At 36.5% G+C, this 21,787-nt stretch overlaps 1 protein-coding gene across 1 annotated transcript; it reads right to left on the bottom strand.

The window, feature by feature from the left end:
• Positions 1 to 757: 757 nt before the first annotated feature.
• pbrm1l (polybromo 1, like) lies at positions 758 to 18,779 on the bottom strand. The gene is made up of 30 exons (XM_028446503.1): positions 18,670 to 18,779; positions 18,206 to 18,372; positions 18,005 to 18,102; positions 15,689 to 15,836; positions 14,771 to 14,923; positions 14,537 to 14,650; positions 14,312 to 14,380; positions 14,099 to 14,197; positions 13,943 to 14,028; positions 13,758 to 13,849; positions 13,454 to 13,670; positions 13,199 to 13,340; positions 13,015 to 13,097; positions 12,608 to 12,887; positions 12,404 to 12,509; positions 11,129 to 11,768; positions 9,667 to 9,881; positions 9,390 to 9,578; positions 9,128 to 9,285; positions 8,803 to 9,045; positions 7,745 to 7,890; positions 7,434 to 7,591; positions 7,107 to 7,290; positions 6,797 to 7,004; positions 4,452 to 4,650; positions 4,213 to 4,368; positions 2,841 to 2,999; positions 2,467 to 2,528; positions 1,782 to 1,980; positions 758 to 1,140 (listed from the first exon to the last, which is right to left on the bottom strand). The coding sequence occupies exons 2-30, from the start codon at positions 18,344 to 18,346 to the stop codon at positions 977 to 979; spliced, it is 4,908 nt and encodes a 1,635-aa protein (XP_028302304.1). The 5' UTR covers positions 18,347 to 18,372; positions 18,670 to 18,779; the 3' UTR covers positions 758 to 976.
• Positions 18,780 to 21,787: the final 3,008 nt, after the last annotated feature.

Consider the following 21,787-nt stretch of genomic DNA (forward strand, 5'->3'; position numbering starts at 1 on the left):
CTTTACAGTTGGTTTCTCGAATGTAACCAATTATAATTCCAAATGAAAAACTGAAGTCAAAAAAATATTTCAGTATAAATCTTTAAAATGTATAGTATTGTATGTAAATTAGATTATCCTGTTGTTTTTAACCTTGTTTTGCCCTTTTTTTTAAATAGCTAAAATATATAGAGTACCATCTCATAACTATGACTTAGTATCTCATAATTATGAGATAGCATCTAATTTTTTTAATTCTCATTTTAATATTTCCCTTTTGTTTGGTGTTTTTTACTGGCAGGAATGGGATTCCATAATTTCATGACGCAGCCGCCCTAGTTATTTAAAAAGATTATCAGTATTGATGTCAGTCAGCAATAGTGGGAGCACATTTCCTTGGTATCAAAATCGATACTGGATGTTGCAGTAAGTTCACCCCTGGATGAAAATTATTCCAGAGAAATGGCAGCTTGTCTTTAGGATGCAAGACTGTCCCCCTGCTGCAGAAAACGTCATTGCAGGTACCAGTAAGGCTTGGAAGCTATTGAATAACCCAAAGTCTGGGATATCTTGGATTTAACCAGCTCCAATTTAAGCCCAAAGCCACAGTATAACTCAAGCTTTTGAAAGTCACGCACCCTGAAAAACCATGAATCAGGCTGCCAAAGCGTAATAATGAAAAAATGAATTAGTAAACTTTGGCAGCAAATGAACCTATCAAGGCTTTTTCATCCTTATCCTACATGCTTATCAGTAGTATGACGCACAACCACAGATCCAAGGTTGAATTCAGTTTATTCTAACAGTTTCAATGAGCCAGTATGGGTGTGTTTTGCATTACTGTTTTGCAAATGTAAAAAAAAAAGAAGAAAATAAAGGTAAATACACGACACACATCTATCAAGTTCATTATTGTTAAGCAATAAATATAAAATTGATCGTGACTCACTATAAAATATCACTTTGATTCTAATTTCTAAACTCAGTGATTAAAAGGTTACAAGTTGTAACCCTGACAGATGTTTAGGGAGTCTCTCAGCATCAGGTCGTGCACACGCCACAGGGCGTCGGCCATGGTGGTGTGGGCTCCTTTGCTCTTCAGCCAATGGTGTGGCAGACGACTCTCCTGCTCTTTGGTCAGGTGAGCATCTCGTCTTTGAGCTGTTGAGGAAACATGATGAATTTTCATTTTATGTATACTTCTAAACAGAAGAGAATCACTTTTGTTAAGTGTAAATGAAAAACTTTGAAAATGCACTTTAAGCCCTAAAGTTTACTTTAGTGGCACATTTTGAGTTAATGGTGTCTAGATTAGTTCACTGAGTTAATGCAACAGACCAAATTCAGGTGTGCCAGCACATCTGTGTCTTTCACCTGTAGAGTCAGGCTATGCATTATTTAAAAATAATTTAAAAAGACAGTTTAAACAGTAGATTACATACTCCAATGATTAAACCTGGATGCATCGTTTCTATAGTATACATGGGAGGAAATATATTCATGTTTAGAATTTTAAAAAATACAGAATACAAATTTTGATTCCAAAAAGTGGGAAAACAGGAACATTTCACATTGAATTACTAAGAAAAAGGTAGAACTGTGCATTAACCTTTAAAAATGTACTACTGAACCTAAAATGCCAAAGACAGATTTATCAATTCTTTTTTTTGTGAGCAATGTTGTTAAAAACAAAAACCAAAAAAAAAAGTGAAAACTTGGGTGCATCTGAAAATACACATGTTAAGGCAGTTTCCCTCCTTTCGGAGAAAGAGAGAGCAAAAGAATCATCACTTAAACACCACCTCTGAGCGTTTGGTCCCATTTGCTGATAGTGCTGGACTCTGCGTTTAAGCCCTCAATGTACTTCAGGTAGGCCTCTGAGTGCAGCACCCTCTGAGTCTTTGGTGGTGGAGCCACAAACATGGGCGAGGTTGGCTGGCCTCCCTGGACTTGTCCTGGGTACGGGGGCGGAGCATGCTGTCCAGGACTGAACATTCCAGGCTAAAAACAAACAAGGAGAAGATATTTGTTTAAAGCGTTTTGACTCGAGTCAAGTTTCATGCTTTACATACAAAACAGGCTCTGAATTTAGTTAATTTAAATACTGAATGAAGCTTGGAAAACAAGAAGACAGTCATCAACATCCCCCCACCAGATTGGTTGTCATTATAACTCTCAAACTTTTCCTAAATGTCCTAAATCAAAGAACTTAGATGTATACATACAAATATATTATCACATTAGAATATAAAATTACTATCTTAAATGGTTTGTAAGAAAAGCTGTCCCCTTTGAAGATACCTTAAACAGAGTAAAAAAAAAAAAACAGCACAAGGGCAATAATAACTCCACACACTGAATTTGGTTATCCTATCTTAAACAGTTTCTGAGAAAAGCTGTCCCCTTTAACTCGCACAAACGCATGCACAGACCTACTTCCACACTTTGTGACGTGGGATAATAATAACTTTGTGGACTAGGACTTACTTGCATGTAGTTTCCTTGTCCAGGACTTCCTGTCATGCCATTCATTCCAGTGCCCATCATACCTGTTAAATAATCACATTTAGCTCTTTTGCCTTCGTAAAAACTATAAACTGAACTCATGTTTTTGTTCACAATCACTAATAAACAGTTTGTTTTTACCAACTAGTTTAATGTTAGTTATCAGCTGTTACATGCATGTCATTTATCAATGTGAGCATTGTATGTTTTAGGTGTGTGTGATGTGACTACATGTTGAAGACTGAAGTTGAGAGGAGAGCTTTGACTGCTGTGCGGCCTGGACCAGGTAAACCCTCCACTGGGAGAGACAAGACTGGGTGTGACTGAGCAGGTGTGGCTGGGTCAGTGGCCCTTACCCTGATGAAGCATGCCAGGGTACCCGGGCATACCTTGCTGGTAGTGGTGAGGCAGAAGAGGACCCCCAGTGGGGTGAGGTGACATTGTAACCACACTCAGCAAACCCTCATGGGGGCCCTGCATGGGCATGTAAGGTGTGCCGTAAGCTCCCATCATGCCTTTGGGAAGAGGGCAAGGAGAGGACAACACATTCATGCATAAGTGACATGCATCTGACTCTAAAATAGCATGCACTAACTTTGCACACTGTGGCCCCTTTCACACACAAACCTTCATCTATATCTCAGCAGTTTTAGGTGTCAAAATATTTTTCTTTGGGGGAAGTTTAGTCCGTCAGATTAGTTTAAAAACATCAAACGACAATAAATGGCATCTAGCCAATTTAGTGTGGACTAACGCTACAGGGAAAAAAGAATTTACACCAAGTATGGTGCATAAAAAGCTTTTAGTATTACAAATGATTTTGGAATTACTCACAAACATATATAGATGCATATTTTATTTATTTACATACATATTTCAATAATCACAGCCTCATGTATCAGTGGGAAGCAGAATTTGATCGTTCATATATTATTTCTAGTTTGGTCTTCTTCATCAAGAATAAATAAGAGTAAGTGTTGGTAAAAACCTGTTGCACCATCATGTTAACAGACCTATCTCACTGAACGGCCATAATTGATTATTTGCAATTTAATTGTTGATGATTATAGTTATTTTACATTTCCAAAGATCGATTATTGACATTTTTCAAACTATAATAAAAACCATGCAAGTCCTGCTAATTTGGATCTTTGAATTACACTATACAACATTCAGAAAATATGGAAAATAATTCAACAGCTAACTGATGTTAAATGAAAGATTATTAATCATCAATAACTGGAATTGAATCAGGAAATTGGGCTGCTTAATTATCCATGCTGCATAAATGTGTTTGTTTTAGGAGTTCCCAATGATTGCATTACTGGAGTAAATGTTTCTTGTATTTTCTAGCTGATCAATTCTACATCAACCTAGAAAAATACAGGTTACGACTGTTTGAGGTTCAATGTGTGAAAGGGGTTAACAATAAAAAAAAAAAATGAGCTTGAATGATGTTAGCAAAACAACCATGTAAGATAACTGCACACAAAAAATAAAATACACATTTCTCGTTAAAAAATCACATGCAGTTAATAAATCATGCATTATCAGATAAGAAATAGCAAACAAAATACAACAATAGATAACTTGCTCGAGGAAAGTTAATGTGATAAATGATTAAAACAGTAGTTTTAGTTGATGTTAATTGTGCTTTTGAAACAGTCCAGCCTCAGCCAGCCTGCTGCCTTGTTGTCAAACACTCGTGCCGTCTTGGAGAGGGGTTACCTGACACAGGTGTCATGGACTGGTTTATCATTCCCATAGTGCTAGGCGAAGGCACCACTCCCATCAGAGCCCCTACAGGGGTACCTGCTCTAGGGGATGCTTGCTTCTGCAGAGGCCTCTCTCGTTCCTGCTGTTCCACTAGTCGAGCTGCGCGCTCTAAAAAATAAAGCAAAAACTTTGTTGCAGACTTTGGTTAAAGTAAGAAAAGTGTTTGTATTCTGAGATTGCGTTTATTAGACCTTCATAATCTGCTTTCTTCGGGGCTTCGAGGGTCCTCCACTCAGTGCCGACCAGTCGACTCAGCTCTCCGAAGGAATAGTCTGGGTGTCGAGCTTTGATGACGGCTCGCATTTCACTGCTGAACAGGATGTAGCCACTCATGTTGATCTTTCTTTTGGCTCCTTCTTTCTTAGACAAGCCCTTCACCTTTGGAGTCGACTTTGAGGAAAAATAAAAACACCATTAGAAAGACGTCAACTCCCTAAAAGTTGATGTTAGCTCTGACTCAACTTCTGTGAGGTGTATAGGGTTGGGGTCAATTACATTTTTCAATTATCCATGTTCAATTACATTTTAATTCTAATTACGGTTACCGGCATTTCTTCCAATTGCTATCAAAATTACAATTATTTTCCCCTGAAAGTCAATTACAATTATGTTCTGAATTACTAAAGTTCAAATTTAATTAATCACAATTACTAAGCGATTAATAAATAAAGCCATAAAACGCAACCTTCCTCTTGATAGCATCTCTTATGTCTAAAATCAGCTGTAAAATACACTAAAAAACTATTTTTCATCCAATTAGTTTCTCATCTCTTGGTTTCCTTGTTAGGCTTTCTAATTAATGATAATGTACATTCTGTCAGTATACCCCTCCCTTTCAATTTTCTTAAAACATTATAAAATGATACTACATATGTGCCAGCCATAGAACTTGAACATGGTTCCCCAGTTACGCGTTTAATTAAATCGTAGTTTTTAGAAAAATGTCCATGCCAATTTAATCCATCCATTCAATTTCAGACCCGCTTGATCCTGTTTTTCAGGGTCGCGGGGGTCTGCCCGTGCCTATCGCCGGCTCATACTGGGCGCTAGGCTGGGGTAAACCCTGGACAGGGCGCCAGTCCATCGCAGGGCAACACATACACAAATAACCACTCACAAACACATTCACTCCTATGGACAATTGAAAGACTCCAATCAACCAAACAGTCATGTTTTTGGATTGTGGGAGGAAACCGGAGTACCCAGAGGAAACGCACGTAGCACGGAGAGAACATGCAAACTCCACACAGAAAGGACCCAAGTGTCCACCCCAGGGCTTGAACCCAGGACCTTCTTGCTGTGAGGTGGATGTGCTAACCACTTATAATTGAAAATGTCTATTTGTACGGTTGCCGTACGGACAACCCTCGGTGCTACTGGTACGTTTACCAAAGTACAAGTACAGAGCGTCTCAGGGTTAGAGTTAAGTTTAGGGTTAGGTTATAACCCAATATCGCAACAATTTTTAGGGTTAGGGTTAGGTTTAGGCTTAGGGTAAGGTTTAGTCTTCGTCAAACGACCTAAAGTGGCCAATGACTGACCTATCACCTGACCTTAATTGGCCAAATAGGGGTGCTGCGTACGAATAGAATGTCGCTAAATTGATACGGTAACGGTAAGGATAGCCACTGCCATTATAATGATGCCATAATTGTAATAAATGATCAATTACGGGATTACAATTATAATACATATATATTAGGGATGTAACGATTAATTGCAAGGCAGTTAAAAATCGATTCATAGGTATCACGGTTGATATCGATTTTCTGAAAATTGAATCGCAGTACTTTTTTTAACCAGCAGAGGTTAAGTGTAGGCGGCGGGCGGAGTCTGCTAATACTTTCTTTCTGGCCGCTTTCAACTCTTAAATATGTTAATAAATGATTCATTACCCCTTTAGCACCGAAAGAATATCTGTAATATTACTTGAATACCTGTAAAAGTCACGTTTTTCTATTAGCTCTGTCTGCTAGCATAGCTTCTCTTCTTCACTGCAAGATATCTGCATGCCAACCGACCACTGTGTTACCAGCGCCCTCTGCTGGTCCAAACAAATATGACGTAAATCAATGCAATAACGTTTTTTTTTTTTAAGTCCAATTGTTAAGGCACAAAATCAATTGCACTTTTAAAAGAAAAAGAACTATTATGCAGTTTTGCATTGTTTATTATAGAACCAGAATTTAAATTAATAGGCTTCATTTTCATTTGTATTATTCCTTTATTTATTTCATTCAAGATTTATTTTTAGTTAAATTCCATTTTTTTGAATAGTTTATCAAGGAATTCTTTTGACAATGAAAAATAAAAGGAAAATAGTACTGTATTTTCTAGTTTTTTTCCCAAAAAAAAATTTGTCTACAGTCCCATTTTGTAAAATAAATCGTGAGAGAATCGTATCGTGAACCCAGTATGATGAATCGAATCGTATCGGGAGTTGAGTGAATTGTTACATCCTAATATATATATATATATATATATATATATATATATATATAATTATAATTGTCCGCAACCCTTGGTTTGTGCCTACCTGTGATGGTGTGTAGGACATCATCTCCATGTCACTTGCCATTGGGGTTTGCATCCGAGGCATAGAAGGTGTTGCTGGAGAACTGTCATCATCATCCATGTCTTCCATGTCTTCGTCTGCATCGTCAATATCGGCTAATTTCAGCTCAAGCTCTTCAATCTTCTTGTCTAAGAGAGGAGATGCTTCCTTTTGTGGGACTATCAGTTTCCTATTCAAGCCATTGAGACAACAGAAAACAAGGAAATCAGAATCCTAAAAGAGGGCTGCTGAGTGTTTAGCCAGGAGCAAAAGTGGAATTTTGCTGACAAACCTGAAGTAGTACACCTCGTCCTCCACTACTTTCGCTGAATACGAAAAGCGTTTGAGGCCCTTGAACTTTTTAATCAGCTTCTCAGCCTCAATGTAGCGGCTCTCGCACAGCAGCACGTCGCATTCAGCCAACTCTGTGGGTCTGCATGACAGGTATTCCTTAAAGGAAGACACTATGCATTTTCCTACAGGGACAAATCAAACACAGCATGAGACTTTCCTTCATCAAAATAACTCAATTGCACATAATGACAGTAAGTGCTGAGTTGAAATGGCTTTAAAGTGTAATTGTATTAGATATCAATCTAAATAAACTACAGGAAGTTACCAATAACACAAGTCATAGGTAATGTCTCCTCCAGATGATGCAGAAAAACCTCTTTTTTATAAAACATCTTTGTGGGTTCATGAGCCGTTTCTTCAGGACGAATGAAGATGGGCCCTAAGAAGAAAGTCTTTCCGTTGTGCACCCAGAGTTTCTCCATCCTGCAGCCACAACAAAGCCAAAATGGTTTTTACTCCCTTCATATTTAAAAAAAAAAAAAAAATACATATATATATATATTTTATATACACAAGTACGACAGTTATGCTAGTAGACTTTTAAGCGCTTAATCGAAAAGTTTTTTTCCCACCAACCTGGCAACTCTGGGTTTTGATAAACCAGGCGACTGGATGTAAACACAGTCTCCCACTTTAAACCATATGTTGTTGTAACGTAACTGCTCGTAGTATTGATAGCCTGGTTCAGCTCCACTCAATTCCATCGGGACATCCTCTCTTTCCTTAAATACACACGCACGCACACACGCACAGAATCATGATTTGTACAAAGGAAAAGAGTAATTCAAATTGTTTCCCCTCCGTTGGACATATACAGGTGTATCTTGTTTTTTTTTTTTTTTTAAATACAAATGACAATCAATGGGTCTCACTTGCAGTCTAAAAGGTTTACATGACACATTATTAAAAGTAACTGAAAAAGGTAAATAATTAAGCATGTATAGTATACCCCAGTGACATCACTAAAGATGTCTGATCCAATATTGGATACCAGTCCTATATCAGCAAAAAAACCCACTATACTGGCCTGCATCTAAAATCTCCAATGAAGTATTTTGATTTGTTTTAATTGGATGTATAGAGGTTATTTTTCATGTTCTTCTAATTTATTTTCAGAATTATTCTATTCAATGGTTAAAATGGCTTATGTTTAAGTTAAACCAGGTTATTTTGTACTTTTTTAAGATTATTTTTCAGGATTTTCTGATGTATTTTTCATTTACTTAATTCAATTGGATGATATTCTTATGTTTAAGATCAAAATGTATGGCTCAGTTATTCTCATACCTACTGTTTCTGACTGTTGTTCTCTGTAGTAACATCACTCAATCAACCCTTTTCTAGCATTCCACACTATAAAGTAAAAGTATGTATGACTCATGTGGATATCTAACTGTATTGATATCGGTATTGGGCAATAATTAAGGCTACAATATCGTCATCGTATCGGAAGTTTAAATTTGTATCGGTTTTTGTTGTTGTTTGATGACATGAGTAAATCCTCTTTCATGATTTATGACAGAATTAAGAGTATAATTTAAGGAGATCTACGATCACAGAACTTTGACTAAAACACATAATCAGAAGAATACACCTGCAGCACAATATACAATAAGTTTGTGCAGTAGCCCCACCTTCTCCACAAAGCTGCCACTGTCCGCGTAAGACAGATTCGGTTTATCCTGTTCAGAATTGACAAACATGGAAGCGACGCGAACAACAGGCAGCGGAACGTCTCGAGGAAATAACTTGATTTTGCTGTCGGGCATGGGCCAGATCTTGATCTTCTTGAAGGCCTTGATGCGAGCGGTGTAGCGAGATTCACAGACGTAAACATCCTCGGGGTTGAAACCCGCAGGCTGCATTTTGAAATAGTCCTAAATAAATCATAGAAAGAGAAACAAATGAGGGGTTTGGTTTCAAATTAAAAGTACCATTATCATCAAAAGAGCGTCCTACCTTCACAAAAACAACCACACATTTGCCCAAAACTTTACTGAAGGACACTTTGTTGTAGTAGTCACTCTTGAAGACTTCTTTTTCGAGAAATTTGCGAGTGGCCAGGTGGAAAGTTTCATTGGGTCTATAGAACCAGCAGCCATGGAGCCACTTTTCCCCTAAAAATACAATAAAAAGCTTCAGAAAACATGTTTTACAGACATTAAATAACTAAAGACTGCAAATGTATCACTTTAGAGAAGGTCAAAGAAATACAAATGACCTGCTTCATCCTCCCACAAGCGCTCGATGCAAACAATGTGTGGCTTCAGGTTTGCCTCAGACGGCTCCACATACACAAAGTCCCCAATGTGATAGGTTGTGTTCTCAAAGCTGCAATTGTCAGTGTAAACAGGCTCAGCCTTGGACTCCGACTGCCAATCCTCTCCTTGATCGGTCTTAGGTTTCCCATCTTTTAAAGATTTGAAATGCACAGTTGTATACAAAGTCCCATTTACTTTTACAGTAGTACATTCCTTGTACACCAAGAACTAACGTACCTTTGTTTTCTTCCTCCTCCTTTTTTACCTTGTCCTCTTCAATCTCCCTGGGAATTTTCTCCCTTTTTTCCTGTTCGACGTCGCTGTGCAGGTGTTTGGTTGTGTAGTTAACCGCAGTGGACAGCAGAATCTCTCCGTTCTTACATAGTTCATCACGAATCTTGATAAAAAACTGTTGCAGCTCCACTGAATCTTCAAAAATCTCAGAGTCCGTTCTACAGAAAGGATATGATGGAAATTTAGCATTAATGTTCATAATAATTAGAGATGTCCTGGTCTGATATCAATATCGGTCCGATATCAGCCTGAAAACGAATATCGGATATCGAATTCAAATTTCCGATTTTTTATTTTCCAATAAATGTTTTATTTATTTTATTCAATTGTAGAATACTGTATATATTATGTTGAAGGTTAACATTGATGTAACCAATTGGTTAATAATAAATAGGTCACTTTTTCCTCTTACCGACTGTTGTCGACTATTGTTCTCTGTTTGAGTAACATCACTTGATCAAGTCTTTTCTAACGTTCCACACTAAAAAATAAGTAATTTTTTTGAATTAAAGAAATAAAAAAATTAAAAAAGTTATAAAAGTATGTATGATACATGCTGATATTGGATCAATATCGATACGAAAGGCTGCAATATCAGTATCATATCGGAAATGAAAAAGTTGTTTTGGGACAGCCCTAATAATAATAGAGAAATATTTCTAAATTCATACACAACATACATTTATGTGGCTCGTCACTTTCAAGTGCAATAAAAGCATAATTCGAGCTGCTTTCACAGCATAATCAAAAAAAAAACAAAACAAAAAAACAGACCAAAAATGTTGGAAATAATGGTGTCAAATGATTAAACACATGGCTTTTTAACTTTTTTGATTAAGAACAAATCATGCAAATTTAAATTAAATAAGGAAGATATGCAGCTATTCAGGGTTGGGGTGAATTATAATTGTAATTACGTATTTGGTCATTAATTACAATTGTAATGTAATGTAATTATTTGTACACCAAAATATTAATATTAATATTTTCATTGATATGGAAGCCTAACAAGATTGAAGACATAATTGTAATTACTCTCTCTCCGGTCTAACCTGTGTTGATTCCGTGGTGATATCAAAATAAAATGAAAAACCTTTTGCAACATCAACTACAGTAAGTCCAAAATAATGGATGCACAAACGCGTCGTATGCGCACATTGGTATTCGCTCCACAAACACACACACACGCACGCTAATCCGCGTTCAAAGTCAAATTAAAATAAATGTTTTGCAACACCAAATGAGTCCAAAATAACGGACGCACACACTCGAGGTATGTTATAGCTGTTAAAAAAGTTTCAGGTTGAACAGACACTGCGTCGGGGAGAGATTCGCTCCACAAACACACACACACACACACGCATGCAGAACTTCCTTGATTTATTAGAGACATATATTACAATACCTGTGCAGCCGTCTTGCCTTCTCCAACACGTCAAACATGTGTTCCTGGAAGACATCAAGCCTTCGGTACCGTCCACGTTCTACATTCATCCTGATGATGTCCAAGTTCAGCGGTGGCTTTTCAGGAGCTGCTGGATCGACGGCTGGTATTTCAGCCAGCGAGTCACTGTAGCATCGACCCTCTTCGTCTTGGTGACCCATCACTGACACAAAGAGATTTCTGATGAGCTCACGCACCAGAAGTCCAACACCAGGAGCTGCAGAGTCATCCCCTCCCTCTTGCTGCTTTCGCGTCTCCAGCAACACTCTGTGCAGCACCAGAGCGTCCCGATAGATCAGAGACTCCGGCTCGTTGTAAATGCAGGCGTTGTTGAACATGAGAGCAAAGTCCTCCACCAGAGCCTCCACATCTTGGTAACGACCAGCCACCATGTGGCTTCGCAGGCGCTCCATGTCAAGTGGTCGTTTTATCGTTGCATAGTAGTCGGGCAGTTCAGCGCGAGAGGGCAGGCGCAAAAAGATTGTGCTGAGGCGGCGACCTCGGCGATCAGTGAAGTTACGGACAGCATCGTAGAGCTCATTCAGCCGTTGCTGAAGAGGAGTGAGGTATTTGGACTTCTTTGGAGAAACACCCGTCTTTCCTGGGTCAAAGATATAATGATCACAACAGTGGTCAAAACCAGCTGAAACTAATGAAAAAATCTAAAATTCTCTCAAAAGAAATATTGAAAAATGTATGGATAATTGAATAGAATAGAATTCTTTTGTTGTCACTGCAACAACATAAGGTACGGTAAAAATCTGTTGGAATAAAGTTAATCCGAATAAAAGTGCATGGGTATGAAAATCTCTTCAGAATAAAAGGGCATGGTATAAAATATTAGAAAAGAGACAAATTCAAAAAGAGACAGCATTTCATTTTCCATTTTATTAGTAGTGATGCTGACATCTATGGTGTGTGTTTATTGTTTAGAGAGTCTGTATTTACAAACATTAATACCATCCAATATCAGGTTGATAAATGATAATTATATCTTTTTTTAAAAATGCTTAAACTCCTGCGGTATATATACACGTCATTTAATTGTCTAAAACTAAAGTATAACTGAAATAGTCCTGATGACTACATTTTGACTAAAACTAAGTTTGAAAAACGATGACTAAAACGAGATCAAAATTTGCTGTCAAATTTATTGGGGGTACACCCTGGATTAACAGTCCAAAGCAGATAATTAAATAACAAAGGTTTACTCAATATTAATCAATAAATGCTTACTCAGTTTCAATTTAGGAGATCCTACATCCTCCTCTTCTGGTGGGGGTCCCAACTCCTTGCGCTTGTCTTTAAGTACCTTCTCCAAAATATCAGCATCATTGTATACCTGCAAGATATCAAAATCCAGGGCGTGAAGAGATCATGTTTCAAATGGAGGTCACTGTGTTTATTGCAACAACTTGAGCAGTTTGTGCTGCTGCCCACCTGAGATCCCTCCTCATTGTAATGACGAGCGTTGCGGAACATTAACTTCATGTCCGCCATCAGAGCGTCCTCGGTTCCGTAGCGTTCCACGCGAATGTTGTGTTCGATTGTTTTCAGGTCCATGGGTTCCAGGATGACTTTATAGTAGTCTGGGTAGTCCTTTTTAGATGGTTTGACCATGAAGAGCTCACACAGGCGTCGATTGGTGCCCACCTCCCTGGCATCAGCCACCGCAGCATACAGGGATTTCATTCGGTTCTTTTTGAAGTTCTTCTTGTGGCTTGTCAGAGGGTAAGGGAAAACAAGACAATTTAGTCACAAAAAAAGACTCACTTTCAAAACATAATTTTAACTTTACTTCTCAATTCTTGAGCAAGTAATAAACATAAATAACCATAATTAAATACCTTTTCCTCTTCATGCTCCCTGCATCAGAAGACAGCATGCTGTCATCTTCATCATCTCTCCTCTGCAGCTCCCTCTTCTTTGCCTAACAGACATTAAAAATGTGCTTACTTTCATTTAAATGTGTATGATTCTTTACTTTTCTTCGTATTACGCATTCAGCAAAAAGCTCTAATAACAAAATACCTGCAGGATCTGCTGCAACCTGAACGCTCGTTTGTAAATGCTTGAGTTAGACATGTTGTAGCGCTTTGCATTTTCAAACATTAGAATGAAATCGGCCTCCAGCTGGTCCAAACTTTCATATTCACCATTCTTCATCTTTGCCCTTTAAAACACATATAACAACTTTTAAAGATTTGTCATTTATGTTGGCCTTTATTTAGAAAAAACGAATGTAAAATTGTGGCTTATGTGCAGGAGAACACCGGTAATCCTCACCTGATCTGCTGCAGAGCAATGGGCTGTTTTATCTGCTGATAATAGTCAGGATACTCCTTTCGAGAGGGCAGGCTCTGAAAGGGTTCAGAGAACACCTGGCCTTGACTGTTCCTGGCACCCCGAACCGCTTCATAAAGCTGGAAAATGGGGTTCGTCATTTCCATGCTTGAACTCTGACTCTCAGCTTCTGACTCCCCCTCATCATAGCAGATAGAACCTGGAAAGTAAACAATTAAGCACATTTCCTACCAAAACCCTTGATAGATTTCTGAGCTCTTAGTTTTTTTTATGTTTGTCTGACTACCTGTAAGCAGAGGGTCGTCCTCACTCTCTGAGCCATAGTTAAGAGCTACGTTGACACCAGAGAGTCGATCTCCTTGGCCAGACCTTCGATTTCTGGGAGAAAAATCACAACATGCACCATTTACGGGTATTTTTCACATGCAATTTTTTTTCTTGTTGTGAAGGAGAATAAAAACCATGAATCACCTGATGCGAAGACTTGATTTTGTAGGTTCTGCGTGTTCAAGTTCAGTCTTGCGTTGGAAGAAGACTTTTTTTATAGTGTTTGCATCCTATAAAAACACCAAAACAGTTCATTTCTATTCTGTAACATCAGTTTTATGACAATTACTTTAAATTGACCTTAAAAACCTGAGATCCTGGTTCATTGTAGGTTTTGGCATTTTTGGCCATGAGATCAATATCTTTGGCCATAGCGCTGACTGTTTTATAGTATCCCATCTATTAAGAAAAACACATTAATGGACTTTACATAAACTAACTACATTTGTGATTTGATTTTTTTTCTTAAAAATGAATACACATAAATGTTTGTTAGGGAAGTGGAAGGACTACCTGTATTCTTTGGGCAATGATTCTAAGATCTATTGGATCCTTTATAACCGCATAGTAGTCTGGATAATGCTAAAACAAAAAAAGAAGAAGAAATTAAAAGTGAGACAAATAAAAAAAAAAAACATCAAAGGCAACCAAATTAATTCAATAAGGACTGACCGGCTATTCATAAATATTCTAACAAGTCTAATCAATTAAATCCAGACACTCCTAATACAGACTTACCAATTTGGAAGGAAGCTTCTGGAATAGCTCACTGGTTAGACGTCCTGAAGGATCACTGTGTGTCATTACAGTCTCCAAAAGTTGCTCCAACATCTCTTTCCGATTGCCTGCAGGCTAGGACACAAACATAGCAAATGTAATATAAAAACAGCTCAACACAAAAATCTCTATCAAGTTCAAGAAAATGATCTAAAAATGAAAATCCAGAAATACAGGAAAAAAAGGACGATATACCTCATCTTCGGTGGACATGCCTGTGTTGTCCATTTCTTCTCCATCTCCATCTTCTTCCTCTTCATCTCCTTCTCCAGGCTGAACAAACTCATTCCTGGTTTGCAGATATACCTCCCACAGCTTGCAAGCAGCTCGATACTCTTCAGTGTCACTCTGAATATTGTCACAAGAACATACGTTATTAAATAGTTACTTTTGTCAATTTTGAACAGGTTGGGGTCAATTACAGTTACAAATTTGTTTTCAATTACGCATGTTCAGTTACAATTCAATTACGATTACAGCGAGCAGCCTTTTTTCTCATTACAATTAAATTACATTTTTTTTTTCATCCTCAGAAAATGTAGAAACTAAAGTTCAATTAAAATCAATCACAATTATTGAGCCTGAAATAAATAACCTAATGACATGAGTTAGCTTTCTGTTAGCATCTCTAATGATAACGGGTCATCAGCTGTAAAATACATTAAAAACAAATATCTGTCATATCTATTGGTTACCTTGTTAGGCTTCCTAATCTGGAAAATAAAAGTTTTATTATTTTTAGTGAGGGCGTCTGAGCCTTTTTTCTGTCAATGTACCCCTAGATTTCCATTTTTTTTGGTAAAAAGAGGGAAAGCTTGAAAAGAAACATATTTTAATGATTGTTAACTACATATGTGTAGAACTGTACATAGAACTTTAACATGGTTCCCCAGTTCTGCATTAAATTGTAATTGACAATATTCCCACTGTCGCTAAATGCTTGTTCATGCGGATCTTGTTGGGTTTTTCCTTTCTTATTATGAATTTTATATTTTGATAAGCGCATTGAGATGACTTTATTGTAAATTACAAATAAATGAAATAATCTCGAGAAATCTACTATGCTTCTGTGAAAGAGACGACTCTGTAAACAACTAGTGTGTTTCCTTGTACCTTGTAGAACAATCTGGCATTCCTGAACATGAGCTGAAAATCTGCAGTTAGCTGCTCCACATCAGTATAATCTTCTGCCTTCAGCTTGGACTGGATCTTTGTCATATCGATTGGCTGCGACACCACTTCATAATAATCTGGCTGATTCCTGGTAGGGGGGGAGGTAAATAAATATGCTCAGTGTTTATTTGACTTTAAGAAACAAAGAACAGACAATAAGTAAAAAAGTGTTTGAAAATTAGAAATAATCAGCTAACATGTTCCTCCTCTGTATGTTCTCTTTAAGAGGTCAGAGTAAATCATCTGCTGTTTGACTATAAATAGTAGGGGTGGGACTTTATACAAAGTTTACAAAACAAGACGATAGTGGGCACAGGATGACAATATGAGACAATATTTTCCACCATTTTTAAATAACATTTCAAAGATCTTCAACTGCCACCAAATTTCAACAATGATATCCTATACTTGGTAGAGCTTATCAAATGTATATTTTGATAGATATTCAAATCGTCTTTACTTTTGAATCCTGTATTAGTAAAAATCAATCTGCCTCTACATAGGCTTCCTTTCAGAGATGATGTAATCTAACAGTGTAAAATAATAAGCATGTCTCTGGACCAACTGTCTTTCCTGCTCTCTCTGTTTAGCTCACATCACACCACACCAAGGTCTGGTCAATACATCAAGATTCAAGATATATCAATATTTCTGTTTTGGCCATATCATTTTTTTTTACAATATAACCTATATTGATATATTTTTATTTTATAGCTTATTTTTCATTAAAATACTAGTTTTATGAGTTGCTGTTTTCGCTACTTCTGAGAACAGCATGAAAAGCAGTTAGATAGATTACTGAGTGTTTACTAACCCTGACATTCCTCTAGCACAAGCCACACTGTAGAACTCACTCACACATACTGTCCCTTATGGGATATACATTTCGGCCCATATCGGCCATCCTTAATCTATGGGAGTGTATTGCTTTCACTTAAAAGAAAAAAATCCATTCTTTTCTGAATAATGCATTTTTTTGTTTGTTTTTTGGACTAGTTTGTTTTTTTTTTTCTATTTTTCACAGAAATGTATTTCTGTTTTTGGACATATTATTTCTTCTTCTTTTTTTTGTGCAGCAAGGAGTCGCCATAAGATGGAGGTTTTCTTGCGGGATTTCCAAGTATCTCAATAATTCAGAAAACAAATTAGCATGAAAAACAGAGTGGTCTAAGGCGCCTGAATCAAAAATTCTTCCTTCTGCTGCCGTGGGTTCAAATCCCACTTTTGTCATATATATTTTTTGTCATTTTAACATATTTAAGATGGCAAATTCCACCTTTAAAAATACATTAAAGGAAAAAAATAAACATTTTAGAGTAGGGATGTCCCGATACAACTTTTTAATTTCCGATAAGATACCAATATTGCAGCCTTGTGTATCGGCCGATACCGATATTGATCCGATATCAGCATGAATCATACATACTTTTTTTTCTCTCTCTTCTCTTTAATAATAAAATAATAATAGAAAAGGCTTGATCAAGTGATGTTACTCAAACAGAGAACAATAGTCAGCAACAGTAGGGATGAGAAAAACTGACCCATTTATTATTAACCAATCGGTTACATACATTTCAACCTTCAACATAATATCTACAGTATTCTACAATTGAATAAAATAAATAAAATATGAATTTTAAAAAAAAAAAATCGGAAAAAAAATAATAATTGAAAAATCTGGAAATTTGAATCTGATATTCGATATTGGATCAGGACACCCCTATTTTAGGGTGTTTCCTGGGATAGGGTTAGGGCTAAAATAAAAGGGTTAGCGGGGTAGCTAAAAATAAATATGAGCTAAAATACAACTGATGGAAATTTAAGTCACGTGGCGCACCTATCACGTGACCTAAACTGGTCAATGAGGGGAGCTGCGTATGCATAGAGAGGCAGTCTATGGATATGTTGAAGGTATCCATAGCCAAAAAAATAAAAATAAAAATAAAAAAAACAATTGGGACAATAAGTTGGTATAGTTTTTGACATGCCTAAAGTCTTTCTTAGTTTATATCAGTGATGTGCAGTCAGGGAAGGCAAGGTAGGCAGTGCCTACCCAAGGGTGATTTGGGTAAAAGAAATAAAGTTGAATTTAGTTGAATTGAATTGAATTAACACTTGCCAGCAGAAACATATGAAATTGTCATTGGTGTTGACATTGGTGGTCTCGATTTGGAACGCCCTGCCTACCCAACCCTAGTGCTCACGGCACTTCACTGGTTTATATGCATATGTGAAGTGTGAAGTATGAAGCATTACCTTCTCTTTGGTACCCTCAAGAAAACATCAGAAATTTGCCTGCCATGGTTATCCTTGCAGTCCCTGACAGCGTTGAAAAGTTCGTGACACACAGCTATCTGTTGGGGTGAAAAACATTCACAGCTGAATGATAATGTACTTACAAAAGATTAACAGGGCTGCATTCAATAAATGCTATGTGAGACTAAGCATCAAATGTACCGTATCTACCGGGGGCACATTGGAGACCCTCTTCCTCTTTCTACCAACTCCAGGAGTGGAGGAGAACCCATCCTCATCTCCTCCTCCACTGATGCTGCTGGAAGGAGAGGTGGCTCTTCTCCTTTTAGAGCCCGCTGACATCCTAGGCTTGTGTTAAATACAGACAACTACAACAATGAAAAAATAAAAATCAATGATCGTGAAATCAGTCCAAATCAGCTGAACACTAATGACTTAAACCGTGTTTATAGCCCACTTATAGCAAAGATTAGGAGCTGTGAATGCAGCTCAGTCAGTTATGAAGCATGTATGAGACAAAGCAGCAGAGCAGAGGCTATTAGTATTAGCGAAGCACACTACGCTCCTTTACTAACAAAAGAAACTTTCAAACTATAAACTCTCAAAAACACATTGCATAACAGGAAATAAATATTAATACATTTGCAACGTAGTAAATATATTACCTAAATTCAAGCAAAGTGTGGCGTAAATCCCTGAGCAGAAATGATTAGCGGCTAACTGGAAAGCTAATGTTTGAAAACTCAAACCCGCTTAGAGGAAAAGACTGGACAGTGTCGCCCTCTACAGGCCAGGAGGGGAAACGCATGTAAAAGGAAATATAAAAATAAAATAAAAAAGGTCATATTCGGCGAAAGCCAGACCTTTTATTATTATTATTATTATTATTATTATTATTATTATTATTATTATTATTATTATTATTATTATTATTCAGAGGTGAAAGTAACAGATTACAAGTACTCAAATTACTGTAATTGAGTTGCTTTTATGAGTATTTTTTCTTTTTTGAGTATATTTCTAAATCAGTAATTTTACTTGTACTGAAGTACATTTTAAAAGAAGTAAAGTAACTCGACCCTTTTCTACACCCTATCGGTACTGAGTATATTATTATTTTTGTTTTAAATATATCAAAAGACATTGTGAATTTACAAAAAAATGAAATGTCCAGACAACAATCAATAGCATCACATCATAGCCGACCACCCAGATTAAACGTAATGCAGTGCCCCAGAACAGCATTGAATAGAGATTATTTTATACTTCTATACTAATCATTTTCAAATTTTTAATTGAATTCCTTGATGTTGTTTTATTTAAAGAAGAAGTGTACATTTTGACAAACCTTTTATTTTATACGGATGCCTTTGTGGAAAATGAATTATGTTCCAACCTTTTTAAGTTTATACATCAGATGTTTACTGTATGCAAGGGAACCGTGGCAAGATTTATAACCAAAAATAATTTTTGGTAATACATTTTCTTTAAAACATTGCCAAAAATAAACTTCAAGTACTTTTTTAATTGAGCTACTTTTTACTTGGACTTGACTATTTTATGTAGGACTTACTTGTACTTGAATACAATTTCAATCAAGTAGAGTATTTCTACTTGAGTAGGATAAATCACTACTCTTTATACCTCTGTTATTATTATTATTATTATTATTATTATTATTATTATTATTAGTAGTAGTAGTAGTAGTAGTAGTAGTAGTAGTAGTAGTAGTAGTAGTAGTAGTAGTAGTCCCACAAAGCAATAGACGGATACTTAGACGTCTAGTTATTTTTTAGACATAATTTCAACCATCTAGATTCCATCTATTTTTAGAAAGAAATTAGACATTGCACTTTAATCCATTATTCATATATATAATATAATATAATATACGTCTAGTCTACATTTAGACATCTAAAAAAACTTTAATTTCTATACCCCTGGTTGACCAATTTTAGACGAGACGTCTAAGGAACATTTAGACGTATATTAGACGTATAATAGACCTAAAAATGCTCAGTGGGGTAGTAGTGGTAATAATGATCTGCCATGTTTTACACTAAAATGAATGCACTCTTGCACAGTACTTGACTTTACTAACACTAGACTATCGTGCAAGACTACGGGGGTTAGAGTATGAAAAAAATGATTTCAGCACCTACAGTATGTATCGATTTTGGAAAATTTCAATGAAATTAATTCAAGATCGATTAAATCATTATTTTTTACTCAGCTCTGTTCAATGCGGTTTTGGCTCGATTACATTTAATCTGGTTGGTCGACAATGATGTGATACATGTGATTGTTGTCTGGCAATTTAATTTTTTGTAGTTTCACAATGTCCGTTGATCACTTGAAAACAAAAAATAATAATTTACTAAGCAACGATTGGGTGTAGAAATGTAACAATTTACTTTACTTCTTTTGTACTTAAGTACAAGTAAAATAACTGATTTAGAAATATACTCAAAAATGTACAAGTTTCCATAAAAATATTTTTCACCTCTGAACAAAACCCTTATTTATCACAAGCCATAGGTTCATGTTGTGTTTCAGGCAAGAAATAGGTTAGGTAATTATGTATTTCCAGACACTGTTTCATATGGAAAGCTGACTGAATATTTATTAGATAACCTCACGAACTAGTGTGCTTTTTTTGACATGTGATATCAAGGAAACATGATAAATGGCTTTTCATAGATTTAGGGTTGGAGGTTGTAGACGTTTGAGAGGTGAGCTTGGCTTTAAAACACAATGTGTCTATTTACCTTAGAGGACTGTGTGTTTCAATCTGAAACGTAAAACTATGGATTTTCTTAAACAGACATTTAAAATAAATTAAAATTGTACATCACTTATGAACAAATGCAACAACGCAATAGGGTACAACGGCATCCCATTACAAGAATGCACAACGCAGAAGTTGGGGACTTGAACTCACACCCTCAGTAAACAAAAAGGCAATGGTACAAACCACTGCATGACCAAGTTGACAACAAACAAACTGAACAAATAAAGCATTTTCAACACTTTTACAAATCAACAATGCATTACCTAAAAATGTTTTAATTGTTTTATCATTAAGAAACTAAAACAAAATTATACTCAAACTCAAAGTGATAGCTAAACAATGAGCCCTGACGAGAGCTATGTTGTACAGTGTGGTGTGTGATGAGGGATAATCTACAAAATATTTCTTGATATATATATATATATAAGTAATACATCATAATCATTTCACCTGTTTCAGGTGTTTTGAAGCTGGAGTTGACAGTTCCTGATATGTGGATCACGGCTCAACTAGTGTGGAACACTCTGATGTTCTATCTTTCCATCCTGTTCTGTTGTTCCTTATGTCCACTAACCCCAACCAGTCAAAGCAGATTACTGCTACATCTGAACCTGGTTCTGCTGGAGAGGGAGTTTTTTTCTTCCCACTGTCGCTGGTACTTGTTCATGTGGATTTTTATATTTTGATTGCAGATCAAATGAGATTACTATTGTTGTAATTTGCGCTATATAAATAAAGTTGAATTGAATTGAATTACCCTGAAACTGTGAAATACAACTCGCTACTACATTAATGAATGAGAAGGGTGAGGTTGAGAGGATGCACAAAACTCTGTAATGTTTGGCTGAATTTGAGAGAGTCTGAGTTTAAAATCAAAGCTAAAAATCCACTTTCACACAAGTACGTGGGAGCAAAGAGCAGAAGAAGAACATTTGGCTATAGCGCAAAGTAATGTAGCTCTCATCATATTTTTGTTTTATGGGATTAATATT

Source organism: Gouania willdenowi, chromosome 5 (genome assembly GCF_900634775.1).
Source record: "Gouania willdenowi chromosome 5, fGouWil2.1, whole genome shotgun sequence".
NCBI classification, from domain to species: Eukaryota; Metazoa; Chordata; class Actinopteri; order Blenniiformes; family Gobiesocidae; genus Gouania; species Gouania willdenowi.